At 44.3% G+C, this 27,500-nt stretch overlaps 1 protein-coding gene across 4 annotated transcripts in view; it reads left to right on the top strand.

Moving 5' to 3' along the window:
* Positions 1-27,500, top strand: part of agap1 (ArfGAP with GTPase domain, ankyrin repeat and PH domain 1) — a 140,494-nt gene that overhangs the window by 103,276 nt on the left and 9,718 nt on the right. The window contains exons 11-17 of one of the 4 annotated variants that reach the window (XM_030781150.1): positions 1,231-1,396; positions 4,928-5,089; positions 10,966-11,127; positions 16,905-16,964; positions 21,378-21,532; positions 23,151-23,241; positions 23,430-23,652. In XM_030781150.1, coding sequence (XP_030637010.1) covers positions 1,231-1,396; positions 4,928-5,089; positions 10,966-11,127; positions 16,905-16,964; positions 21,378-21,532; positions 23,151-23,241; positions 23,430-23,652 — 1,019 coding nt within the window. The remainder of the gene's footprint in view (positions 1-1,230; positions 1,397-4,927; positions 5,090-10,965; positions 11,128-16,904; positions 16,965-21,377; positions 21,533-23,150; positions 23,242-23,429; positions 23,653-27,500) is intronic. The other 3 variants (XM_030781151.1, XM_030781152.1, XM_030781154.1) reach the window with 3 other exon arrangements.

The following is a 27,500-nucleotide window of genomic DNA, read 5'->3' on the forward strand; positions in this document are numbered from 1 at the left end:
TGCTGCTTTTTTTTTTTTTTTTTTTGCTGTAGCTTGATTATAGCAGTTTTATGCAGTTCTGCTCTCCCCGCCTCTCAGAAAGACACATAATATTGGATTATGTAAGGTGACGGGGCTAATGAACAGCTAACAGTCTGGCATTCACACTAGCCTGTCTTCCCTGTGTGTGTAAGTGTAGGACGTACGCGTATGTGCACACTCACACACACACACACACGGATCACAGCATGCCCCAGTAGACTGTGTTTGTATGCCTTGTGTCCGTATCAGCGCTGTCTCCGTTGCTCTCTCCTCCGCTCTGTCGATGATGAAAGTTAGCCGATGCTAATGGGGACGCAATTAGCGACAGCCAAGCTGTTGGCCTGCCGGAACTGAAGGACCCTCATGTGGCTTGTTAAGCCCGTTTCGAGAGCACTTGGCTTTGAATTGCCCTTTTTGTGGTTCTCCGGCAGACGAGGCTCGTTCGCGCTTTCATTCGCAGCGTCTGGGGCTCCTTTGTGGCGTTTGATTGGCACTCAGGCGATGTATAGCAGCACCGGGTGGTCCTGCTCTCAAAGGATTGCCCCCTGCCTACCCCGCGCTTTGTGTCGCGAGAGCCCGTCGATGTTAGCCCATTGGCAGGACATGTGTCTCTGTGTTTGATCCTACACAAGCACTCACACTGGAGGATTAGCCTATATGTAACTAGTGGGATTTAGTGAATTAGGATTTGACCACGTTAAGGGTTTTTTTTGTTCGGTTCAGAGACGCACATTTTAATCTACTCTGTTTAGAGGAGAGAGTGCCTGAGTGTAGACTGAAAAGGAAGGTCATTTGAACCTTGTCTAAATGCTCAGTGATCCTAATTTATCTGTATCTCAATTTAAGAATAAAACAAAACAGCAACAAAAAAAAAAAAAACTCATTGTGACTAGTCTGAAAGCCTGAGATGTACAGCCTTACCAACACCTCAAAATTACAAAGGAAGAAAAAAAATTACATTTCTGCCAAACTGAATCATTCTGGGACTGTTATCATCCAACAAAACTGTTTCAGCTTGTCATATTTTACTCTAATCTCAGTCTGCAGGGCTGTTGATGCAAGACCACATGCTCAGTGACAATATGCTAAATTCTAACCTACGCCCTAAAGCTTCTCTCTGTATGTTCCTCTGCTGGCTACGTATTGAATGTTGACATTTGCCTTCCCACTCAAACCGATGTGTTCTCCCGCCTGTCCGGAACGCTGCAGGACTACATGCAGAACGTGCACGGGAAAGAGATTGACCTGCTGAGGACGACGGTGAAGGTCCCTGGGAAGAGGCCCCCCAGAGCCATCTCCACCTGTGCCGCCCCGAGCCCCAAAACCAACGGCCTCTCAAAGGACATGAGCAACCTGCAGCTGGTTCAAGCTCCAGGTGAGCAGAGCACCACATAAACCAGACCCACTAATGAAATTTATACGTCCATTAAAATCCTGCATTAGCGAAAGAAGAAGAAAAGACACAGTCCAGTGAATAAGAGACTTCTAAAATGTTACAGTTGAAAATGAAGAACAGATACTGCTGTATGTGAAACATTTATTCCAAAAGTTACAAATGGCCTAACTTGTAACCTAATTAAACAGACATCTCAAAGACACAAACACAGAACTTTAAATTGCACTTAAGATGGTTTCAGTAATGCTGGGCTGAAGAGAAGTCCAGAAGCAGCAGTATAAGCAGTTACACTTCCCAGATGAATTTCTTAATTGGTCGGATAGATTGTCTTGCAGATCAGTAACACAACTCTAGGAGCTACGAGAGACGGCTGTTGCACGCGGTATGAATTGTGCAACTGCCTGAAAAGCATTGAGTGAAAGCTAATATACCTTAAAGGGCATGTTCGCAGTGCCAGTAACACAGCGCTGTCGAGAGAAACATACAAAACTTTGGGGATTAAAGTGATTATGCTGTTACACACCAGCAGAAACAAGCACATTTTAAACCCTCCAAGGGTTGTAAAATATCCTGTGAGCACATGCACACGCACACGCACACCCGCGCACACACGCCCACACACACATACTCACGCACAGCTCCAGGAGGACCAAACTAATAGCATGAATATTCATTGACCCATAATACATGTACTAATTATTGTCATGAATATTAATGGTATCAGCACTCGTTCTACAGTCAGGCAGCCTCAAAATGAGCACTAATGAGAGAGAGAGAGGGAGAGAGAGAGAGGGTGGGCAGGAGGGAAGGGGGGGAAAAGAGATAATTCACTCAGTCATAAGGTAATGAAAGCCTTTGTAACACAAAGACTTGAACACTGTGCCTGATCACAAGGACCTCATTTCGGTCTGTTAGCGAGAGAGAGGGAGTGTGTATGTATGTGTGTGTGTGTGTGTGTGTGTGTGTGTGTGTGTGTGTGTGTGTGTGTGTGTGTGTGTATGTAGATGTGTTGATAGAGTGAGACTGGATGATTATAAACTTAGCCTGATCTCTAATCTCAGAACCTGTTCATCAGATAGTATTCTCTGTGGGTATTATACATGCTGAAGGACTACGCAGCGCACACACACACATACACACACATACGGGGACATTTCACTCAGATTTTGAATTTACTCTGCTTCTATGTGCCAAAGTCATTTTGGAAGTGCTGGGAAGTTGCATGGTGGTTTTGCATCGGGTCACTACAAGCCTGTTAGGATCTACTCCCTCTCTGCTCAGGTCACACATACTGAAATGATAGCAGAATTTGCACAGCCAGCATAACACTCTGCTTTTTTTGGGATCCTCTGTTTCATAAACAGAAGCAACTGTCATATAACAGGGGTGTTTTACAAAACCAAAGCACACACTGAACCAGTCTGTTCCATTAGTCTGTGTTCACTCCAGAAACTATTAGTGCTCCAGAAATGCCCAGTCTGATCTGTAAATTAGTGGTAGGCTGTTGCCATGCTGGAAGACCAAACGTTAATCAGTTTGTCATAGTAAAAATAGGAGGTAAGCCTCGGTTGTTGTTGTTTTTTTTTTTAAAGATCTGTTGCAGTAGGTGCCTTTTAAAATTGAATTAATCAGCATAGTTATACACATCTGTTTGTTTAAGAGTAATGGCTATTTTTGTTTTGGTGCTTCACTGTTTATTCTTACAAATCTAGCTATTATGTAGTTTTTTTTTTAATTCCTGACACATATCAAAGTTAAAAACAAGAACAAATAAATATTTGAACAAGTACCACCAGCACTTTGGTTGTGTGTATTGCTCAGAAGTTTTATAGGATGTTACTAAGATATATATAGTAACTATAGTGTAATTCTATGAAATATGTCCCCATCACATGTGTATTAATGTAATAAGAATGTATATTTGACCCTTGAAATCATAAATTCTGCACACATCACTGTGAGTGCGTGTGTGCACACACGTGCGTGCTAGATGACAACACTGCTGTTTCTCTCCTGGCTGAGCACTGACGTAGGCACAGCAAGAAATGGCATTGTTTTCTCATGGCCCGTGTGTGGGGTACATCATAAAACTCTAATTATAATTCTTTCCCCTCCAATCAAAAATGTTAAAACATGATCATTATCAAGGCATACCACATGACCACACTGGACTCTGTGTCTTTCCATGTTTATTCTGCCTGTTGTGTAAACCTGTACTCTATCAAACCACTCATTCCCGTCTCACTCACTTTCCCAAACAACCGTTGCCATTTTCCCCAAAGGTGCCGTCGTCTGATTCAACCGCTTGAATGGAGATTAAATTGAGTCGTGACATTTCATTTAGCTACGTTTATGGCAGGCCAGAGGCGGCCACCACTACACCTTTTACACGACGACATATTAAATATCAAAGAGAAATATTTCCAAAACTCTGCCTTTTACAATGCACCAGGGAACTGTTTCCCTCTAATAGCAGCAACAACAACAACAGTTTCTAATGTTGCATTTGGTTATAATCTATATTTTCAATTCCTATATTTATATTTCTGTCATGTTACTTTCAGGATAAGCATTACCCTGGTGATCACAATCCATATGCCTGTGCCAAGATAAAGTGCAACTAAAAAGTAACTGAATTGTTAAAAGTAACAGTAATTTGTAACAGTATTTACTGGTATCACCTTTGTTCAGTTATTTACCTTTAGGCTGTCGCTGCTGTTACTGTGTCTGAATGGGTTTTTTTTCACCGTTTGTGTCATTTATAATGTTGGCATAGTAACTGTAGCTGCTGTTATTGTAGTCTTTGTGTTTGTGTAAAGCTGTTAAGCGTGCATATTGAATTGAAATGGGGCTACAGGACACTGAGAGCAGTGTGCGGATCTCGTGGGCCTTTCTGCTGGAGTGTACATGTCATATGTCGTGCAGCATTTGTCCTGCAGTCAGTCATGCGGTCCCGCACGGCGAGAGGAGGGGAGCGCCGTGGACTTATTAGTGTGATTACGCACAGTAGCTTCAGACAGAGAGTTTAATTACGATGTATGGGAAGGAGATTGTGAGTCAGAGGAATCTGTCCCGGATCCTAATTATGTTTCTGTTGTGGGGATAATTAACCTTTGGGATGATCTGATGTCCATGTTTATGCTCGTTAGTGCGGGCAAATCAAGATGGGTTATTGTATGTGATGTGAAGGTTTGTTCCGTGAGGATGATTTGAGTCAGACGGTGCATGGGATCAAGACCGTTTTGGGACTGAATCTTACAAAGACTCTCATCATTGAGCAGTATATAATTGCTTTATTTATTTATTTTTTAGATTTCAAAACGCAAACATGAGTGTCAAGGCTACATATATGTTACATATGTTTGTGGCCTTTGTTCCTGTAACGTGTGGTTCCAGTTGGTACTGTTTCAGATTAGAAGTCGTCTCCTCTTTTGCTTCCAATCACAACCACTTTTCTTTCTTTCTTTCCTTCGTTCTTTCCTTCTTTCTTTTTTTCTGTCTTTCTGTCAGGTTCAGTGACCAGTAGTACATCTGCATGTCAGATGGCCAGTGGGATCAGCCTGGTTTCGTTTAACAGTCGTCCGGATGGGATGCATCAGCGTTCCTATTCTGTGTCCAGCGCCGACCAGTGGAGCGAAGCCACTGTCATTGCCAACTCAGGAGTCAGCACAGGTACAGAGCACCAGCACGTAGTCTGTTCAGTCTGCTGTACAGCTTAACCTGCACATTCATACAGAAACTCCATGAGCTGCAGTTAGCACTGAAAGATAATGTCACTTATGAGAGATGCATGTGTGTGTGCAGGTATACTGAGTAGAGAAACAGCAGGTGCTGTAGTCGTTTAAGATGAAATTCAGTCTTGTGCCCTTGTGCACGTAGCAGAAAACGATCAGTGAAATTTCAATGAGGACCGATGCACAAACTCAACTCTCACACACACTCTCATAGAGACATTCTCTCACACACACTCTCATAGAGACACACTCTCACACACACTCTCATAGAGACATTCTCTCACACACACTCTCATAGAGACACACTCTCACACAGAGACACAGTAATATACAGTCTCCATACATCTCTTATTGACTGTGTTATAGAGCTTTAATTCAGCTTTAACTGTTTATTAAGGTAATGGGCACTCACAGAGCTACATTATCAGTTCCACATTCATTCATACTGCAGGCACCAAAGAATCCATCAAGACTCAAAGGTTTGTAGTGTGGCGCTCACAAGCTGTGAAACGTCCCAGTCAAGCCCATTCACTGCTTTACATGAGCAGGCATCTAAACTCATGTAAATGTAGAATTATGAACCAGAGCAGACTTAGTAAGCTTAGGGATGTGTGGCACATTATATAGCAATTATAGTTGGGGATGGATACATATAAGTGTGTGCAGTAAATTATTACCTCTAATTTATGGTGTTTAAATTGTGTTTATCATCCTGAAAACTTCTAACGCATGTATACATTTACACGCACAAATCTACTGTCTGTATATACATACTTGCCTACATAATGTATACTTTCACACTGGAGAAAAGGCCTTTTATTGTCTGTGTAATGGAATATGGAAACATATTGACAGACGTACAGTTTCAGTCAACCTTTGACCTCTGCAGTGACTGCAGTCATATGGCCAGGTGTTGATGTCGCTGGGTAGTGACCAGATTCTCTTTGATGTTTGAACCGTTGAGTGGGAGGAGGACCAGTTAGTCCAGTCAGCGGGCCAGCAGTGGTCACCATATCATGGGGCATGTCCTCTTTCCAGCTTAACTCCGCCCTCTTTTCAGCTTAACTCCGCCCTCTTTTCACAAATCCGTCGACAGACATCTTTGTGCTTCCTCCTTCAGCCGGCCCTTAAGCCACTGCTTTTCTTTCTTCTGCTGTCATTCCAATGACTGTCACCGTTCCTCACACCAACTGGACAAACAATGTGCTACAGTCGACCTCAACTCCAAACAGCTAGTATACAGCAAGTATACTGGGTCTGTGTGTTTTTGCGCTTTTTCTTTTTAAGGCTTCATAAGGCTACTGCGCTTACGTACAACCTGGCCGCTCTACCAAGATGATTCCTCTTGACTCATAAAACCACATGACCATGTTGGCTGGGCAATATGAGGGGACCCCAGGTTTCCACCCTTTCAACTTCTCCCTCTTTTTGAAAACGTCAGCCAATATCAGGAGGTTTCCCTCCCTTCTTTTTTGTTTTTTCAAAGGAAAGTGTGTTTCTTTGCTGATAATTTGCAATACACTAGATTGCTCTTGCTTCTCTTTGAGGTATGAGCCTTTTCTAGCACCGTGATGAATGTCATGGTCTGTGTTGGTCTCATATGGCTTTGATGTGTCTTGACTCTCTCCTGTTGAAAGGCATTGGCGATGTGCCTTCAGGATGTGGTCTGGCATATGGACATCCTGTACTGTGTACCATACAGTGAAGTTTTAGCAGTGTCAAACTGTCTGACACATAAACACAAACACACGCACACATAATGTCCGAGCATTAGACTGACAGCTGTCAGCTGGAGTCTGCATTGATTTAACAATGAACAACGAAGACATGACCACTAATTTCCCACATTTGGCACCCTGCCTGCACTTAGCCCTGTGTTTACCCCTCAAACTCCCTCCCATGTGCCTGCCTGAAATAACAATTAGAGCTGTGAAAATCTCAAATACGCTCCCAGGGGCCTCAGCAGCAGGCCGCCTCACACACACAGCTGAGTCTGGACCCCACACAAGGCAGATCACACACACAGACACACACACACACGCACAGACACACATATACATACATACATACATACATACTCACTCACACTGTGGACCGGACCCCACACACACACTCACACTCATGGACACTGCAGACTATGCGCACATGCACATACAGTATGACAGCGCTACATGTCACAAGTTTATTGGCCCTGGTCATCATCTCTCATAGAAAATGGACCTGTATACACAAATACCTTTACTGCCCATATTTCATCTACTCAACTATGAAGGACTCTTTGGCAAAAAAAAATCACAAGGCATTAAGGGTTTTTTTAGTTACAAGGTTACATATACTTTTTTGAATGAAACTTGAACTTTTAATCTTAAGAAATACGTTTTTCATTTGTAAGTGATGGAAATTTTGATGATGCATGTATCCCCTAGTGTGTATTTACTAATTAAACCGATTACTCAAACCCAAGAATAATATTCAGGTCATACAATTAATTGATTCCACCAATGTAAATGGTGAATTCAGCTCTATATGTGAATATCATCCTTAAAAGCAGTATGTGGAGTTGAAGTAATGACTTTAGCAGTAGTTTAAGGGTCTTTAATGAGAGATGGCCATTGGCTGTGTCTGACTGTGTGTGTGTGTGTGTGTGTCACAGTCTTTAAAAGGGGGATAATGGGGTCCTGAAGGCCCTTTGTCTGTTTGTTGTGAAGTTGTCTGAACACCCCCCCTCCTTCTGGCAGCAAGCCCCCTTTTATAAATAACCTTTTCTGCTGGGTCTAATGATGCAGTTCATCTCTCTCTCCCTCTCTCTCTCTCTCTCACTCACTCTGACTGAATACGTACTGATGGGCTGATGACGGCAAAGTTGCTCGCTGATTGCTCGTCACCTCTTGCCCCCAGGGAGCCGGTGAGAAATGAGAATGAGTCCCCCTCTCTCTCTGTTTCTCTCTCTCTCTCTCGGTTAAAGGGAAGAGAAGGATAATGCCTTCATAAAGTAATTAGCTGTAGTCGTTGTTGCAGTGTCGCACGGGGTCCTTCACTGAGTTTGAGCTCACCACATTCCCCTTGGAGGAACAAGCAAGGGGAGCGAGAGAGAGGAAGAAAGAAAGAAGGAGAGGCAGAGAGAAGAATCTGCGTTTCATTTACTAACAGGCCCCTGTGCCTGCTGCTCTGTTGTTGTTTAACTGCAGTATTAGTTTTGCTGTGGATTTGTGCTCTCTGGGTTCCCAGACTAAGCTCTCCTGAGTTCATTTCCAGTGAAGTAAATAACAAACCCATCGATCTTCTCATAATCTCTTTCCTAATTCTTCTTCTTTACCTTCAACATAAGCCACAATGACTGATCAGCAGTTTTTAAGTGAATGGGTTTATACCAGATCCAATCCCATGGGGCTTGCAGCACTCTTTACAACCATCTACTCAGTTATTTTGGGCCCCAAATGTGAAACCAGACTTCTTCACCTGGGACACTGTGGAACCCCCCCTCCCTTTTCCTTGTCTTCACACAGTGGTGCCTGGAACTGTTCTTCTTTACACTGTATCTGCCTCAATGTATTTCTCCCTGAATAGTTTCCTTTGGGTCTGAGAGAGGTTTGGAGCAGACTGTGCAGATTGACTGACATGACAGGGATTATCACAGCTTTTCAACAAGATGTCTCTTTCTGTTCATTTTCCTCTTTCTCTTCCTGTTCTTCTTTACAGAGAGCTTCTTTATATGGCCTTTGGGCAGGGTGCAAATTAGACCCTTTGTTTTTAATGCCCACTTTCTCTTGTAGTAGCTTGCAAGTGTAGCCTGAAGCATCAGGCCACATACAAAAATAATCCAGCTGGCCTTCTGTTTTCCATGGATGTCGTTGTCTTTTCCTCTTTAATTAAGGCTGAATTGGAGCAACAGGACTAAAGAGTGTGTCTCTTTAATTATGGGGTGGCTTTTTCTGTGCCTGCTCCAGGGGGTTTGCGAGAAAGGGTCGTCCCCAGTCTTAGGCAGCTTGCCCTGGGCCAGTTGCCCTCACTACTTGAATCTCTCTGTTGCTCAGACCAGTTAGCTGATGCTTTTTGTTTTTCATGACTGTGGGATATCCCCCATGTCTGTATTCATTCTCATCTGTTCTGTTCTTCTGTTCCTTGCCTTGTTGCTCTCCGTCATTCTCCTGTTTGTTTGCTTTTTGCTTGCAAAACTAGTGGACAGCAGATCTGTGTAGTAGAGCGGCTGAGATCCAGAGCAGTTAGCAGGACTTTGGTCTCTGCGTGGAGGCGGGGATTAGTGGATTATAAACCCACATAGCATGGGATGAACTGTGTTGGCCAACCGTCCATCGTGTTCCCCCAAATTAGGGGCAAGCTGTTTTCTCAGTAGGGATCACACTTTATATGAAGTGTGTGGATGCTCAGGTTCGACATTAGAATGACTTGAGTATGCTCACACATATTGTGAAAGTACCTTCTGGGTGGGTGGGGGTGTGTGTGTGTGCGTTTGAGAGAGAGAGAGAGATAAAGTGAAAACACCCAGTAGAAAAGGCAGAGCAAACGAGCTAGAACAAAAAAAGGACAACTAATAAAGGAGAGTGATGAAAGGGAAGAAGTAGAGGTGTGGAAAGGAGGAGAGAGAGGAGTAGTCACTTAGAAACCAAAGGGTTGTGGGTTCAAACCCCAAGAGTAAAACATCTAAACACCAAGGTGTGTGACACCAAGACTGACTATGCCAAGTCAATCTGGACAATCAATCTGGAGTGTCTTTTGAATATATATTCATGTTTTTCATTATGTGAGAAATTACTGATGAGTGAACGAAGCGGAAGTAGAAAATGAGAACACTGAAAGATAGAATCGGCGCACTCTCAGGCACTAATGTATTGACATGACAAAGCAGGTGTTTTGTAGACAGGGTGAGAGAGAGAGAGAGAGAGGCAATGGAGGGGAGGAAGAGAGAGGGATGACAAGTGTTAAGGGAGGAAAGAGAGAGAGAGAAAGAGAGGAAAGAAAGCGACGCGGGCTGGGATGAAGGAGGGCTCAGATGGAGAGGCCAGCTGAAACGGCGGTCGGTTAATTGTGCACTCCAGGATGGCATCTTGTCAGCAGAGATAAGTTGTCACGTTTTCCACTTGAGCTGAGACTAAGCGATTGTAAAATAAGTTATGACTGTCCTTGGGGCTGTCTGCCGCCATGCGGCGCAGCCACTGAGCTCTGTGCCAACCTCCATCCCCCCAACCAACCCCCCCCGCTCCCCACCCCCACCCCGGATCCACACATCAGTCCGGCCTCTGTGACGTGATATTGATGGGAGCTGAATGTTATTTTATTCTGCCGCTAGTCACGGCTGTCAGCGGGGCCTGTGAAAAGTGAAGGCTCCTCTTTACGGCGCGTGCTGAAGGAGCCCAGCCGAGCCAAATGCAAATGCGGAAACTGGCTCCTTTTTCTGATGCCACTGCTCATTCTCACACTCTGTCCCACAGTGCGGCGGAGGAAGACTGTTTTAATTATGTATTACAGGAGTAACATCCACTGTGTAATCTGTGTGTGTGTGCGCGTGTGTGTGTGTGTGTGTGTTTCTGTGGTGCGTGCATGCGTGTGCATTCAGGGTAAGTGAGTCAGAAGACATCCATATGGTTTTAGAGATGTTGTCTGTTTATGAGCCTCTCCATTCTCTCTTTGGTTCTCTTTCTCTGTCTCACTGTCTCCCACTCACGAGCCCCATCTTATCTGTCTCTCTCTGCCTCTTTGTGCTTTCACTCACCTTTTCTCTCCTCTTTCCCTTTTTTTCCTCTTATCTCTCTCTTTCATTACTGATCCCTCCGTCAATCTGTCTCTCTCTTTCAGATACTGGTTTGGGTGACTCTGTGTGTTCCAGTCCCAGTATATCCAGTACCACCAGTCCAAAGATGGACCCGCCACCCTCGCCGCATGCTAACCGTAAGAAGCACAGAAGGAAGAAAAGTACCAGCAACTTCAAAGCCGACGGCCTCTCTGGTACTGCAGAAGGTAACACCAATTGCATCCTTTCCCAGGCTTGGTTCAGCTCAACACTCTTGCTCTCTCTCTCTCTCCCTCCCTCTCTCTCAGTGGGCCAAAGTTCCCTCCCTTCATTCACTCTTTCTAAGCTGTATATGGCCACCCTGTCAGTTGTTATATTAATCTGGTTCTACCAGTTTAATCCAAGTTACATCTTTTGGGACCTGATTGGTCTGCTCCTCTGTGCATCTACAATTTAACTACAGTGTAGCCTCAGGTTTGGGAAACTTAGCCTATGTATCTTGACATAGCTGTAGTCCTTTAGCTATGAAATAATCCAGACAGTGTAAAATATCTCATTTAGAACTTGACGTGTTAAATATGTGATCTCATGCTATTTATAACTGCTGTGTTGAGTGAGTCAAAGGCTGTCAATTAGACACTAAGAGATAAGGTGTGACTAAGTCACCAAAGGAACAGGTTTGGGAAACAAAGCCGTCGTTTCGGAGCCTTTCACCTCAGTCTGACAAAGGAAGGGCTCTCCTCACCTTCCATCACTCTGTTACCTGCCTTTTTCTCTCTCTCTCTTACCTGCTTTATCTGTACTTCAGAATATTGTGTGTGTTTCTTACCCCCACACACACACAGACATGCACACACACGCTCTCTGTCTGTCTGGTGTGTCTGACTGAATGGAGCAGATGTTTTCTAATCGGCAGATGTAGAATGTGTTGAGAATCAAGGGTCTGACAGGCCTGGTGCTCTGTGTGTGTGTGTGTGTGTGTGTGTGTGTGTGTGTGTGTGTGTGTGTGTGTGTGTGTGCGTATGCGTATGCGTATGCGTGTGGGTGGGTGGGTGCATGACGAATCTGCTGAGTTCACCCCTGCTCAGCGGCTGAATAATTGCATTAGTACAGATGATCCTGCTAAGTGCCTTCTTGCAGCTGTCAGACGCGATGCCTTTCTGTCAGTCAGTTTAACGCAGAGCTCTGTATTCCACTCACTCACTCACTCACACCATCCACATACACATCTTACATCCAGACATGATTTAACATTAACAAAACACACATATCCTGAACCGCATAAGGTCCCTACACTCAGTGTATTTGATTTGGAATACACATGTGTGTCTCTTTCACCCATAATCCTTTGAGCGGTTGATAAGCCCTGTTGATAATTGAATATCTCTGCCTAACCCTTAGTTATGATTGGTTATGCTTAGTTTTGAACAGAGCTGCACAAAAGCAGGGTCTGCTGATGCCTCTCAGGGCTGGAGCTGTGGTGTGCCCCTTTTTTGGGGGGAGGTGGGGGGTATGATATGTCTTGCCTCCACTCAGCATTGCAGATGTAGAGAATGATCAATAAGAGGCATGTCAGGGTTAGACGCGTGTGATTAATTAGACCGCACGGCCATGGGTGGGCTAGGCCCCCTGGGGTTGGAGGATTAGTGCTTGTTTAAATTGTTCCCGATCGCCTCTATTGATCTGCTCCCAAAGGGGGCCAATCTGCTGTCACTGAACTCTTTGTGTGTGTGTGTGTGTGTGTGTGTATGTGTGTGTGTACGCACAAGTAGCTTTAATAACAGCCCACAAAGCCAGAAAACTTAGTCATTCTCTATCTTCTTTAATAATGACACACTCTGTCTTTCTCACACGCTGTTGCTAACTTAAGTCTTGTTCAGTTTATGCTGCTCCTACCATAGGTCTCATTTTGCTGCTGTTTTTGATCTGCTCTAGTGCAAAGCAGGGTGAATGCCAGGGCTCAGGGAAAACTTTCTGTGGCGCCACCATGTGGCTAGAGTGAAAACGGAGCCCATATCTGCAACTGTCTCTCATAGAGCTTTGTGTTATAGTCTTATGCTGTTAAAACGCTGATCTCTGGACAGTCAGAGGAGACTCTCCTATCCTAGTTTTCTTTTCTTTTCTAAAGTATTAGTGCTACCCCAACAACAGTATCTAATGGTAGTTTTATGAAACGATTGCTGCCTAATTGCTGACTTATCACTAATCAATGTATTAATCAGTCAGCATCTAATCAACTGGAGAATTTGAGCAATTAGGCTGGCTATTGATAGGCAGTAGTTCATTTTGCGATGCTGCATATTTGGATGATATAAATATTTCTGATTACCATTCAAATGAATAATAAAATTCAGGTTGCATATCTTTCCTGAAAGTGAGCTAAAACCCAGCAGTTCCCTTTGTCACAAAGGCTTCCTCATGCATTCAGTCACGTAGAGCAGTGAGTATCAAAGACATCCCTTATTCTTAGCCCTTTGTCAGACTTCATGAGAGGCCAGAGATTTGTAACCGACCCTTCCTCAGTCTTTAACTAAAGGTCTGCGGTGAGAAACGTGAGCATAAATCTTACCTCTCTTCACTCTCTTCTCTCTCTCTCTCTCTCTCTCGAACCCTGAGGGAGTAAAGCCACTTGTCTTACGCTTTTTGAAAAGGTTGAGCGTTGTCAGACGCTCCCTGGTCGTGACACACACACGTTTCCAGCCTTCCCCATTCGTCAGCAGGGGGGCACTTAAGTGAAATATTATAAATAATCCACAGTATTGAAATCTTTTATCAGCTCTGTCACGTTCATTATTCAATAAGCGATTAGTAACAGTCTCCCAATTTAGCCATTAAGCAGTGGCGCGTGGGGGCCGTGGAAGGCTGTCACGCCAACGAGCCGGTGAAGGATCAGCCTGTCAGACGCTCCCTTATTCATGAGCCCAGCCAGCCAGGTAGTGCTTTATCTAAAGCCCTGAATTACCTGTGTGAAGAGAGCGCACACACACACACACTTTTATGTAGATGTACACATTTATATGAGGCTATGTAACTATGTAAACACGTGTGTAAATTGTTCAGTTTAGTGTCTTGACTTTAATGTCACTCATGTCTTTCACACACACACACACACACACACAGCTGCGTCTCTAATTAAAAATCACCTGTTCCTCCTCTCATAGAAACAAAGCCTCTCTCTGAGACAGTAAAACTTTACCGCCTCTTCAGATACCAGCCGTCTAACTAACCATGCACCCACTTGAGTATCAATCCCAGCATGCATCTTCAGACCTGCCCATGATGTGTGCAGTCTCCCACCCACTGGAACGCTACAATCCGCACTTGGCTGATCACAGTTTGATCAGTTTTGCGGAGGATTAAGTGGACCTTGTTTAGTAATTGCTGGTTTGATAGGAGCGGTGTGGGGTCTTTGAAAGGGGATATGGAATGGTTAGGGACAGAGGGGTCCGTATGAAAGCTTTTGACCCCTGGTAAAAGAGATGGACAAGATATGTGAGTCTATGAAAGATCTACTAGAATAAGGGAAGGAGAGAACATTCCAGAAGACCTGCCCTCACAGGTGTCCTGGACCTCAAACGGGGTGTTGGGCTATATGAGCGTTTTAATCAAAATGTTTCACAGGTGAGGTCTCAAAGGAAAAGGTCAGAAACAGACCGTCAGTGTGTCAGAACTGCTCCCTCCTGGGCTTCTGGAAAAATCCTCTCTGTAACCGTGGTGTTAAAATGAAAGAAGCATCCAGTGCTTCACACCTGTCACACTGCACAAGCTCACCTGTATGACGCCGACACTGAAACTTCCTTTTCGTCTTTTCACCAGCAGAATTGAAGTTTATTGTGTTGTACACTAAATGCTTATTGTTAAGAACACAAATCTGTTGATCAGTTTGAAACCCACTTCACAACTGATGAAATGCTGAGGCAATACGGTTGCCTTCATTGAAGGTAAAATTCAGCAGAGTCTCTTGAAGATGCTTAAACTCAGCTCTTTAATTGATTCCACTGCCATTTTCAGATGTTCTTGAATCTGAAAACAAATGAATTCCTTTTTGTCTGTGCAACTACCTGGAGAGGAGAGAGTCAGTCTACCTATAGCATGATAGTGTGGGTTAGACAGTTCCCATATCAGGAGAGAGTCAGTCTACCTATAGCATGATAGTGTGGGTTAGACAGTGCCCATATCAGGAGAGAGTCAGTCTACCTATAGTATGATAGTGTGGGTTAGACAGTACCCATATCAGGAGAGAGTCAGTCTACCTATAGTATGATAGTGTGGGTTAGACAGTGCCCATATCAGGAGAGTGTCAGTCTACCTATAGCATGATAGTGTGGGTTAGACAGTACCCATATCAGGAGAGAGTCAGTCTACCTATAGCATGATAGTGTGGGTTAGACAGTGCCCATATCAGGAGAGAGTCAGTCTACCTATAGTATGATAGTGTGGGTTAGACAGTTCCCATATCAGGAGAGTGTCAGTCTACCTATAGCATGATAGTGTGGGTTAGACAGTACCCATATCAGGAGAGAGTCAGTCTACCTATAGCATGATAGTGTGGGTTAGACAGTGCCCATATCAGGAGAGAGTCAGTCTACCTATAGCATGATAGTGTGGGTTAGACAGTACCCATATCAGGAGAGAGTCAGTCTACCTCTAGTATGATAGTGTGGGTTAGACAGTACCCATATCAGGAGAGAGTCAGTCTACCTATAGCATGATAGTGTGGGTTAGACAGTACCCATATCAGGAGAGAGTCAGTCTACCTATAGCATGATAGTGTGGGTTAGTCAGTACCCATATCATGGGCACACTATTCACCTACTTCTTACCTCTTTCTCTCATCAGATGTGTAGATTGTGGTCAATGACGTTTGTTTTTCTCTAACCGTTGTGTGAAAGATGTCTCCCATCGGCTCAAGGGGGGGAAGGGGGAAAATAACAGCATTAAAGTAACTGCATGCTTCACTGGACCATCAGAGTGAGGGCAGGACAGTGAGGCGTTATTTTAAGTGTGCAAAACGTGACTCTTTCAGGAGAGGATTTTCACAGGGATATAATCTAAAGATATATATATATTATATTCCTGTGGCTAGTGAGCCAGCCAGGCCGCCTGCCTATCAAAAGCGCTTACCTTTGACCAGTGTTGGTACTAATGCTGGAGTTTCTTCTCCTTCTTAATCTAAACATTTTTTTTGGTTTTTGTTTTTGCTTCTCATTCATCATTCAGATGTGTTGATTCCTGATTTAATTCAGCACTGTGACTCGACATCGCTTATTCCCACTTTATCCAGAGCAGGCTGGTCCTATCCTTGTATAACTGTTCCTTCCCTCATCGGTTAATTATGTCATATCCCATGTGAACAATCAAAAGTCTCCTTCTTCAAAATAACAACTTCTACATAATCATAATTATCATTGGCGTTAATGAACATTAAAACTGGTGCCTAGACATACGGCCAGATGTTTAAGTGGTCTCAAGCTGCCTGTTTAGAAATATTTCTGCACATTCCACTCACACAACATAGCCTGAAGTGAGCATATGGTCACTGAGCATTACCATGGGCAGAAATGGCAGTTTCGTTCTTTTCATAATTAAAGCATAATTTTTAGTATATCAGCATCAGAAGAGGATGCTGTCTGTAATCATTTGAATTCAAAGTCAGACCAGCTTTCACACTCTGTGTAACCACACTGCGTTACCTCAGTTGAAATTTCTTTCTTTTTTTTTTTCTTTTTTTTTCAGTTGCCTCTGCTGCTCTCACCTGATCTTAGCCCCTCCCACTTTTGACTCCACCCCTTTCTCTGCCATCTGCTGCTGCTTCTTTTGATGCTTTGTGATGCTTGACTTTTCCCTTCTGTCTGTCTTTCTTTTCTCTCTTTTTTCTTCTCCATGTCTTGTTTTGTCTCTGTTATTGTTCTGCTTTTTCCTTTCCTGTCATTTGTTTTGCTCTCTCTCTCTCTCTCTCTCTTTTTTCCTTTCTTTTATGTCTTTCTCCGCTGACGGGATGCAGCCAAACGTAAAGCGTGGAAACTAAATCGCGTGGGTAGTCTGCGCAACATTTACAGCAACAGTTTCAACTCTGAAGGTAATAATAAAAAAAAGTAAAAACCCTGAGAGAGCCGAAGAGACGGACTCCTTCATCCTCTTCTTTTGTTCTCCATGATGGCTCACTCATATCTACACATGACCCGGACTCTTCATCTGACCCCCCCACCCCCCCGAAACCACTGATCTGTCACTTTGACCCTGCCCCTTCCACATGCACCTGTTCTTATGTGGGGATAAGAGAGTCCATCTCAGACACTCACAGATCAGCCACTCAGGCGCATGCTGTGTTTCTCCGCTGTCTGTTGGGTGTCAGGTCAGATGTGGGTGTGTTTGTACGAGTGTGCTGGTGGAATGTCTTTGGTAGTCTTTCAGGTTTTGTGTCGACTCGGTGCTGGTTGAGCCTGTGCTTTGGGTGATGTAATGCATTGGGTGGATACAGATAGCAAAAAAAGGGGAGGGGTCTGCATGGCTTGGCTCCACCCCTTCTGCCTTTTCTCCTCTCAATCATCATACCCCCCCCCAAACCTCAACCCCCCTTCTTTTCTCTTTATTATTTACTTGTTCAATCCAAATACATATTTCTTCCAAGATATGAACAGCTTGTGTAATATTTTCCAGGTTATTAATGTTGTAAAAGGCTGCGAATAATATGAGAAGTAATGACCTGTGTCAAAAAGCAATACTGTGTGCTGTGACATTTCGGTCCGTTAATTTGTGTTTCCTGGCCTCAAGCACCCCCGACTACCCTACGCCAACCCCAGCCCGCCCCTCATCCCACCTCAACGCCGGTTCTGGGCCCCCCACCACCCAGCATGCAATGTACTGACTGAGAATGTTGGGTATGGAGTGTGTGGAGACGTGTACTGCTAAAAGGTTGCCTGTGTCAGAGTTCATAAATTGCCTAGTCGCCGTACCCGAATGTCGCCTGGCGACAATGCAGAGTCCTGCGGCTCCCCCGTCGGTATAGCACTCACTATACTTTTTCAAAGGGGTATGCGTGTGATTTCGCAAAAAGAGCATGTGTGTGCGTGTGTGTCTACGCATGATGGTGTAATTATTAGGCGTTATTCTTCTGTTTGTCATAAGAAACGCAATCAGATTAACAGACAGACCAGTTAACTCTCTAAGGCTGTGCAAAACACCACAGTGAAATTTAGGTCTCAGAGATGAGGGGGCCCATCGTACAAAGCTAATTATACAATCCTAATCTGGCACTACCTTGCCTGACTGAGTTAATGAACCTGTGTGACCCTCTGTTCGACTGAGTGACTGTACCTTTGCCTGACTGAGTTAATGAACCTGTGTGACCCTCTGTTCGATTGAGTGACTGTACCTTTCTGCTCTACCGTAAGAGTGTCATCCAGCCATCGCAGACGCTCTGGAGCAAAATGGGACGATTGTGGGTAACTGTTGCCTAATGGCCTTTCATCATGATTTTGGGATCTTTTAATCGCTGGGGGAGTCGGGGTGGGGTTTAGGGGGTGCTTTAATTTATGCCTGTGCGTCGCGCCTTTCTGGATTGTTGCTTTCCGTAATTGTCAAAGAAAAAAAAAAATCAGCCGTGCAATTTAATTACGAATGAGAACAGTGCTCCTGACCCCAGAGGCACCCGCCGGCCGCCTTCGAAGGGTGGGTCCAATCTAGAACGGTCTGCTTCAGCGACTCCGCGTCCTCCCAAACCCCTGAGAAAAAAGCTTCTGCAAAAACTGAAAGCAGTGCCAAACAAAAAAAAACCAAAAAAAAAAACCCCACACACACATACAATCATTTTCACCTGCCTCTGAATACTCCTCATACAGTCTTTGTTGTTTTTTTTGTTTTTGTTTTTGTTTTTTGTAAGATGAGGTTTTGAATTGCGCTTAGCTGAAACAGACCTACAGTATAATTGCATTGTTTGGTCCAGAGCGGATTATATTGGATATGTAATTCTCCCTTTGATCGAGAGCAGGAAAGAGGTCACAAACCCTCGGGCTTGTAATTCTCTAAGCACCGCTGTGTGGATCAGGTTCAGTGGAAGTGGCCACAAACACGCATAGCATTCTACCCTTTCAACTTAGATTTTGCATAAAATCACACTTGCCGTAATTGTTCTTTAGGTGACGACAATAATTTTTTTGTTTGTGTGTTGGCTCAGTGTTTTATATTTCTCCCAGCTGTACGCGGTGAAACTGTAAGGTGGCTGTAATAATACTAGAGCTATGAGCAGGGAAGCAGAACGGTAAAAATAAAATAAATATAAAAGCATTTTTCAAGTAGAGGAGACTTGTAACCTTGTATGAGCACTGACCGGCTTTAACTGCCGTACGTCTGTCTAACTGGGTTTTGTCTTTGGTTTCGGTCTTTTCGTAAAAAGCTTTGAGTTTGAGTGGTTGTGAGTGCTGTTTGAGTGCCGTTAACACAAAGCTCCTTTATGGCAGTGAGAGAGACCCGGAGGCCTGTGGGACGTTTCAGCATGACTTGTATGATAGGATCCCAATTAGCTCCCTGATTGACTGAGAGATGGAGGAAATGGCCAGGCCCCTCATTGCCCCGGACACAGCTTCACTTCTTCTTTTTTCCCTTTTTTTCCCTCGTTCATTGAACTTCAGAAATTGCCTTTCAGGGAAACCGTTCTCTGAGCTTTCTTGGAATTAAGAAAAAAGAGAGAGGGAGAGAGCGAGAAAGGACTGCTGCCTAGCACAAGAATGAGACAAGTTTTGGTTAAAAATGTTCTTTTGTTAAAAGCCGTTTCAGCCGCTCATTCACATGAACTAAACAGTTAGATCAGCATTATGTGTGTCATATATTCGATTACGTTACTGTGGACAAACCAAAGCCACGTATGTGTCCCAATGCATTTTACATGTGTTTAATGTCAGTGTGTGCGATTGTATGTGCCGGTGAGATGGGAGCTGATTCCTGTAATGTGAGAATGTCCTACGGTAGGATGACATCACTGGATTCTCCATAAAGACTAAGTAGGTGGACAAGAGTCAATAAACAAATCTTTCAAATTGTGACATTAGTCAAGATGCCACTGATGCTTACAGTGTTGGCAAAAATGTGAAAAGGAGTCATTAAGGATTACAAAGGTTTACACTAGGTGCTACACAGCATTTTGAGGTTGAGTGATTTGTGTAGTGATGAAAGCTGGACTTGGCAAAAAAAAAAGAAAAATCCCTGGCACAAGTACCTTTAGCGTTGCTGAATTCCCTCTGACTGGACACCTGCCCTCCAGGTGCACAGACTGCCAATGGAGGGACCTGAGAGAAACTCTAATAATGGCATACTGTGTGTGTGTTGGTGTGTGTGGGAGAGAGAGAGAGAAAGATGAGGGGATAGCATTGCTCCCCTGATTACTGTTTCATTATCTAATTGCCCTCTCCTGCTCCCCCTCCTCTCACAGTGAATTATAAACAGAGTGTGTAAAGTGTGTGATCTCCTGTGCGTCCAGGATTAGGTTTCTCTCCCTTTGAACAGCCAGGTCTCATCAGTAAATTCTCCTGTTCCTTCAGAGACATCTGTGTGTGCACCTCACAGACACACACACACACACATCTCTCATCCAGTCAATACCCTTTTGTTACTAACACGTTAACACTTTCCAAATGTGACCCTCTCTGCCTTTAACTAACCCCTAAACTTATTGCCATTGCTCTCTGTGTTCATAGTCCTGACATTGTCTCTTAAAGGAACCTACACACATACACATACTTTCCTCTGTAATTGACTCATGATTGGCCCATTAACCTCAGTGGGGCTCCAGGAAGTGGATCCATATGTCACATCACTCAGGGGACTGAGTTTGGGTTCTGACCCTTCCTGTGGCTAGTGATCAGATTAAGTGTGTGTGTGTGTGTGTGTGTGTGTGTTTGTGTGTGTGTGTCTTAAGGCTCAGGGGTCTGTAATTAGTAGGATATCCTGACCACAGGTCTGGGGGTGGGTGGTGGGTGGTGGGGTGTGTCCCCCACAGCGAACAGGTGCTCCTCGGAGTTTGTCGTCTGTTGAGCTTTTGTTTGTGAAACTATGTGACACAAGTCAAACTCAGTCAAACGTGTTTGTCAGTGTACACCATAAATGTAGCACTGGAATTACACAGATCTGTATGGAATACCGCGATGGATTAAAATTTGATTTGTGAGGATTGATCATATTTGACATGACACATCTAAGAGGACTAATGGCATTTTACTCTGCTGTTAGTGTGTAGGAGTAGTTCAGTAAAGACTTATTCTGCTGCTGGTTTGGTAGGGTTAGTTCTGTAAAGTTGAGTCAAGCCCTCACATAAATCCAAGAGACGTGATACTTAACAATCTTGCCTCTGAAAGGGGACACATGCGTTGTTTTGTTGTGCTGAATGTGTGGGCAGCAGTCAAGCGTGTGTTAAGAGCAGTTTATTCTCAGTGTAACAAAAGGCAGATAACAGTATTAAATTGTCCTGTCTTCTGTTTTCCAGAACAAGAGGAGAACTATGAGTTCATTATCGTGTCTCTGACGGGTCAGACGTGGAACTTTGAGGCGACATCGTACGAGGAGCGTGATGCCTGGGTACAGGCCATAGAGAGTCAAATCCTGGCCAGTTTACAGTCCTGTGAGAGCAGCAAGAACAAGGTACACATCTGTCACACTGCACCGTTAAAACCTTACCCTATATTACACTATATACACATCTGTCACACTGCACCGTTAAAACCTTACTCTATATTACACTATATACACATCTGTCACACTGCACCACTAAAACCTCACTCCATATTACGCTATATACACATCTGTCACACTGCACCGTTAAAACCTTACTCTATATTACACTATATACACATCTGTCACACTGCACCGCTAACCTTACCCTATATTACACTATATACACATCTGTCACACTGCACCGTTAAAACCTTACCCTATATTACACTATATACACATCTGTCACACTGCTCCGCTAACCTTACCCTATATTACACTATATACACATCTGTCACACTGCACTGCTAAAACCTTACCCTATATTACACTATATACACATCTGTCACACTGCACCGTTAAAACCTTACCCTATATTACACTATATGCACATCTGTCACACTGCACCATTAAAACCTTACCCTATATTACGCTATATACACATCTGTCACACTGCACCGCTAACCTTACCCTGTATTACACTATATACACATCTGTCACACTGCACCGCTAAAACCTTACCCTATATTACACTATATACACATCTGTCACACTGCACCGTTAAAACCTTACCCTATATTACACTATATACACATCTGTCACACTGCACCGCTAACCTTACCCTGTATTACACTATATACACATCTGTCACACTGCACCACTAAAACCTTACCCTATATTACACTATATACACATCTGTCACACTGCACCGCTAACCTTACCCTATATTACACTATATACACATCTGTCACACTGCACCGCTAAAACCTTACCATATATTACATTATATACACATCTGTCACACTGTACAGTTAAAACCTTACTCTATATTACACCATACCTACCTTATCTACCATACACGTGCACACGCACACAAACACAAACAAGCAAACATGCACATAGCTAAGCCCAAACATGACTCACAGACCAACCCTCAGTGTTTTTTTTCTTTCTTTTACTGTTCCTTACAGGATTTGTCGTCATTTTTACCCCCTACATAATTACAAATGCCAATTACTGTTAAGTCTAATGTAATCCCAGTGCTGATACTCTGCCCTCCTGTCCGCTCCAAAGCCCTCGTGTCCTGCATGTCTGATCCAACTCTGTTTATGCCCCAGGCCTTGGCCAGCTAAACTTCTGAATATACGTTTTACTCTGTGCCATCATTCCATTTATGTCCATCTCTTGTTTTCTTTCGTTTTCTGTTTATTCTGTCTTTCTTTGTTTCTGGAGTCCATTGCTTTGAAATGCAGTTGTGTGACGCTAACTTGTTAGTGGTGTGAATCCCTCTGTGGGCACAGCAGTCACGGCATTGTCTCTCAGAGACCTCTCAGGGAGAGAAAAATGTAAAGACTCCAACTAGAGTTCATTTACTTTTCCTGGCGCTCTCTTGAGAAGCATCCTATAGTGACTGTGGACTCCATGTGTTTAGTTCTTTGTATATATGATTCCTGTGTTTTTAACTCTGTGTTTGTATTTGCGTGTGTGTGTGTGTGTGTGTGTGTGTGTGTGTGTGTGTGTGCGTGTGCGTGTGCGTGTGTCTCCACAGTCGCGGCTGACCAGTCAGTCTGAGGCCATTGCGTTGCAGTCTGTGAGAAACCTCAGAGGAAATTCGCGCTGTGTGGACTGTGAGGCCCAGAGTGAGTATCAAACATTATCACTGTGTCCATCAAAGCCGTCTGAGTGTAACTGCCGTTAACCACATCACCTGAAGTGTTACCAATAAAAATAAACTGTTAGTTTAACTAACCAGCCTCTGTACTTTGCAATACTGAATGCACAAATTAATCTCTCTCTTTCTCTTTCTCTCACACTCTCTCTCTCTCAGACCCAGACTGGGCCAGTCTGAACCTAGGGGCTCTGATCTGTATAGAGTGTTCTGGAATCCATCGGAATCTGGGCACACATCTTTCCCGCGTTCGCTCCCTCGACCTTGACGAATGGCCCCTAGAACTCATCAAGGTCATGTCTGCCATTGGCAACGAGCTGGCCAACAGTGTGTGGGAGGCCAACGCACAAGGGCGCATGAAACCCGCCCCGGACGCCAGCAGGTATGAGATTTCATCCCTCGTTCATGGTGATTGGTTCTCTGGATTGTCATTTGAGTGGGTCATTACTGATGATTGGTCGTAACTTGGCCTTGTCTGTGCTATTTTAAAAAAAGACTGACATGTGAATATCGTTAAAAGTGGCAGCTGGAACACATAACACTCAGGAGAGTCAATGTTTCACCCCTACAGCTTTTATATAACACACTGTTAACGGGTCTGAGGAACCCTGCGCGCTGTTGATTAGTTGCTACATCTTCACAGTGTGCAGCTGTCAATGTGATATTTTCTCAGTGTTTTTGGGGTCCTGGATCAGTTTGACATCTGTAGGACATGAGGGGCAGCATCCACCCCAACATCCTCAAACCTCTGTCACTGGCTTTATGAACATGAATGTGTTTTTCCTGTAGATCTCCAAATTTAGAAAAGAACAGAAAAAAAACTTGTCCATGCGCAAAAAATATTGACTTCCCATTTGAGGCTGTGGATGCATTAGTCAACCAGAGCACCTTTTAATTACTCCCTCTTCTCACGCTATGGATCGGCCATTTTACACGCTTTCCCGTCGAAGTGCTAATGTGTTTGTTGTTTGTCGTGTAGCCGTTAATTTATGTGTCAGTAGGAGCGAGAGGAAGAGATTAAGGAAGGTGTCAATATCGTCTCAGTCCGCCTCTACATACCTACTGTCAGTCCCTCTTACAGACAGGGACACCTTCTTGTGTGAAATTCACCTGGTCACAAAGCAAAGATTACAACACTAGTCCCACGCAACTCCTGCACTACTGTAGTACTCTTAGTACTAATGCTGTTAGAGTAATTACAGTCAATGATTTTTCTTACCAGAGTCATAAGCTCTTTTTATATTGTTTTCTGTAGGTTATAAGTGTAACATATATAATAAATGGGGGTGAAATGAAACGCCTGTACAGATATTTCTGTGTTGAGCTGCATATGCTTCCTCATTTGTACTTTCTCATTTCATACCGTTATTTATCATTTGGCCTGCTGCTTGCAGTGGCGTGTGTGTCTGTATGTATACGTGTGTGTGTGTGAGTGTGTGCGTGTGTTTGTGCGCACGCCTGCCCACACAGTCTTGTGCAATTTGCTCTTTATTCGTCAGTTACCGAGCAGTTGAGCTGATTAAATTTGTAGCCGTCAAAGAGCGTAATATAACCACACAAAAGGCTATTTGAAATAAACGACCGTTACATGTGAAAATCTGTTTTACGTGCCAGAAATGCTGCCGACATGTCTTTTATAGACTGGCTGTGTCATTTAAATGGGAAAATATAAGCCATTACAGTGGTGTGTAGCAAAATGTTTACCCAACATTGGCCAACGCACAGCACGTGTTTATAGCTGTCTACATTTAAGCCAAGAGAATCCAAACCTGAATCATTCTCTCCATAGAGACTCAGATTTGCATATATCTTTGTGACTTGGATGGTTTGCATGTAACAAAGTCAGTTCAGTTGAATCAAATCTCTTTTTGTATGCCAAGAAGTGACAGTGACAGATGGACACAGTAGCTGGGACACGTCATGTGGAGAGATGTCCTTATGCACTGTGCTCGTACAATGGTAGAAAGAAAGAGAGAAAGAAATGGTGATGTGGAGCGAGCTGGGGGGGGGTGGTTAGCGTTATGTCCTGGATGAGGTCGGCTGACGAATGCCTGCACGAGCCTCCTCCCTCATGCTCTCTCAAGTGAGTAATAGAGGCTGAAATTTCATTTTGCATGCGGCTGATTTAATGATCCAAAGGGGTAATTAATGGGCTGATTATCTTAATGTTAAATGTGGCCAGCAGCAATTAGGCTGACCTCCCGCCTGTCAAGGTCTGGGCCTGCTCACTCGCCTTTCAATTAGGTCCCTGTTTGGAAGGAAGAGGGGGAGGGAGGAAAAGAGGTTGGGGGGGGGGGGGGTAGTGGTCCATCTCGTCCATGGTTCAGGCCTCAATCAGACCGCAGGCAGAGATTATCTTTGGAAAAGAGAGAGAGAGGGATCACAGGGAGGCCCTTTTCATGGCTCTAATGAGAAAAATGACGTGCCATGCGTCTTCACCGGTGTCGTCCCCTCACCGTTGCTTTCCCTCTCTGAATCTGTCCATCTCTCATCTCTCTCTCTCCTTTTCTCCCCCTCTCTCCCTCTCCTTCACCCTTGCAGTTCTGTCAGGATAAATGTGTTTCAGGATCACTCCTCTGTCTGTTTGTGTGTGTGTGTGTGTCCACTGCTCAACTAATCTGCAAACCCTTGATTGACTCAATCATCAGTGATGCTGTGGATAATCAGTGAAATCAGGTAGGTGCTGTCACTGGGCTGAGACAAAAACCTGCAGAGCAGGGTCTCCCTGAGGAGCAGACTGGAAACCACTATTTTGGGCCCAGAGGGCACAAACCAGAGAGTCACGTCTAAGCTTCTGAGAATTCAGACTGAATATATGGATCCATTTGTGTTTTTGCAGTTTCAGCACTGATATTTCAGTATGCGAGAAAGGCTTTAAGTAAACCTGCGGGTTAGGGATGGATTTGAAACAGATCAGATTGGTTTATGGCTGTATAGCCTGAGAATGGTAGACTGGTCGTGTACCTAAACACTCACATTAACCTTTCACCGTCTGTGTTTAAGGGTTGTCACCTCTGGTCATGCCTGAAACTCAAGATCTGTGTGTGTGTTTGTTGTCTGCAAAAACCTGGTGCCATTGGGTTTAGACTGGGAAGAATCCTTAAACATGCACAGAAATACAGCCTGCAGACCTGTGTGTGTTTGTGTGTGTCTGTATGTCTATGTGTGTGTGTAGGAAGGGGGGATTTGTGCTGTTGTGGCAGCATGACTATGTCATAGTCTCATTGTTTTAATTAGTGCCATGGACACCAGAAACGCACACACGCGCGCGCGCACACACACACACACACACACACACACACATTCACACACACACACACACACACACACACGCATACACACACCCTTGCCGGGTTGCATTAGCGGGTGTGGGCTCAGGGGAGTGACAGTCCTGCTAATTGAGCCTCGTGGTGCCTTATCGGAAGTGTCGGCGGTCGTTGGACAGACCCTCTCTGCCTGTCTGTGATGTTTCACAGCCTGTCGTCCTGCATAAACGTCCCTTGGCAAACACATTACCACTTTCTTCTGTGTGTGATTCCATCGCCCAGCTGGATCAGAATTTTAGCCGCGTTGTCTTGATTTGGATCGTGTGCAGAGGACGGAATGACCGTGGTTTCTTTACATGAGAACTGGTCAAAATGATGTTTGCATTAAAGAGAGGCAGGGTGAGTGAAGGTATCTTTGTGTGTGTGTCTGACTGATATGCATGAATAGTGTCTTAATGCTGGCCTTGCCTGAATCAGACAGCTGAAACATTTAACCACCCCAGCAGCAGCTACACACAAATATACACACACACACACACACACACCCCGTTTCACTTAGCCACACACCTCATCATGACCAATGCCTGCCTGGTCAGTAATAATTCAGCATGAAATGGAGAGAGGGAACAGGCTTTCATTATGGCCAGAGATAAAGTCTCTCTCTCTTCTCTCCTGCAAAAGGGCAGCGCTACCACATTTAACATTAAAACCTGGTTTTTATCTGGACGGGGGGTGCAGGTGTGCCTCCCCAAAGCTGCCCAGGGATTGGACCCTGGAGACCAGAGACGGGGGAGGGGGGAGTGAAGCCAAGCCATAATTACCCCAGAGTAAGCGGGACCTCCTGGGACTCGTACCGGTTGATATCCCCTTTCACAGAGAGGGAACAGGGTACCCAGTCCAGCCAGGCTGGTGAGAAATGCTGTGTGATGGAAATGTGATAACGGTTAAATTGGGTGGCAGGGTG

Source organism: Chanos chanos, chromosome 8 (genome assembly GCF_902362185.1).
Source record: "Chanos chanos chromosome 8, fChaCha1.1, whole genome shotgun sequence".
Classification (NCBI taxonomy): Eukaryota; Metazoa; Chordata; class Actinopteri; order Gonorynchiformes; family Chanidae; genus Chanos; species Chanos chanos.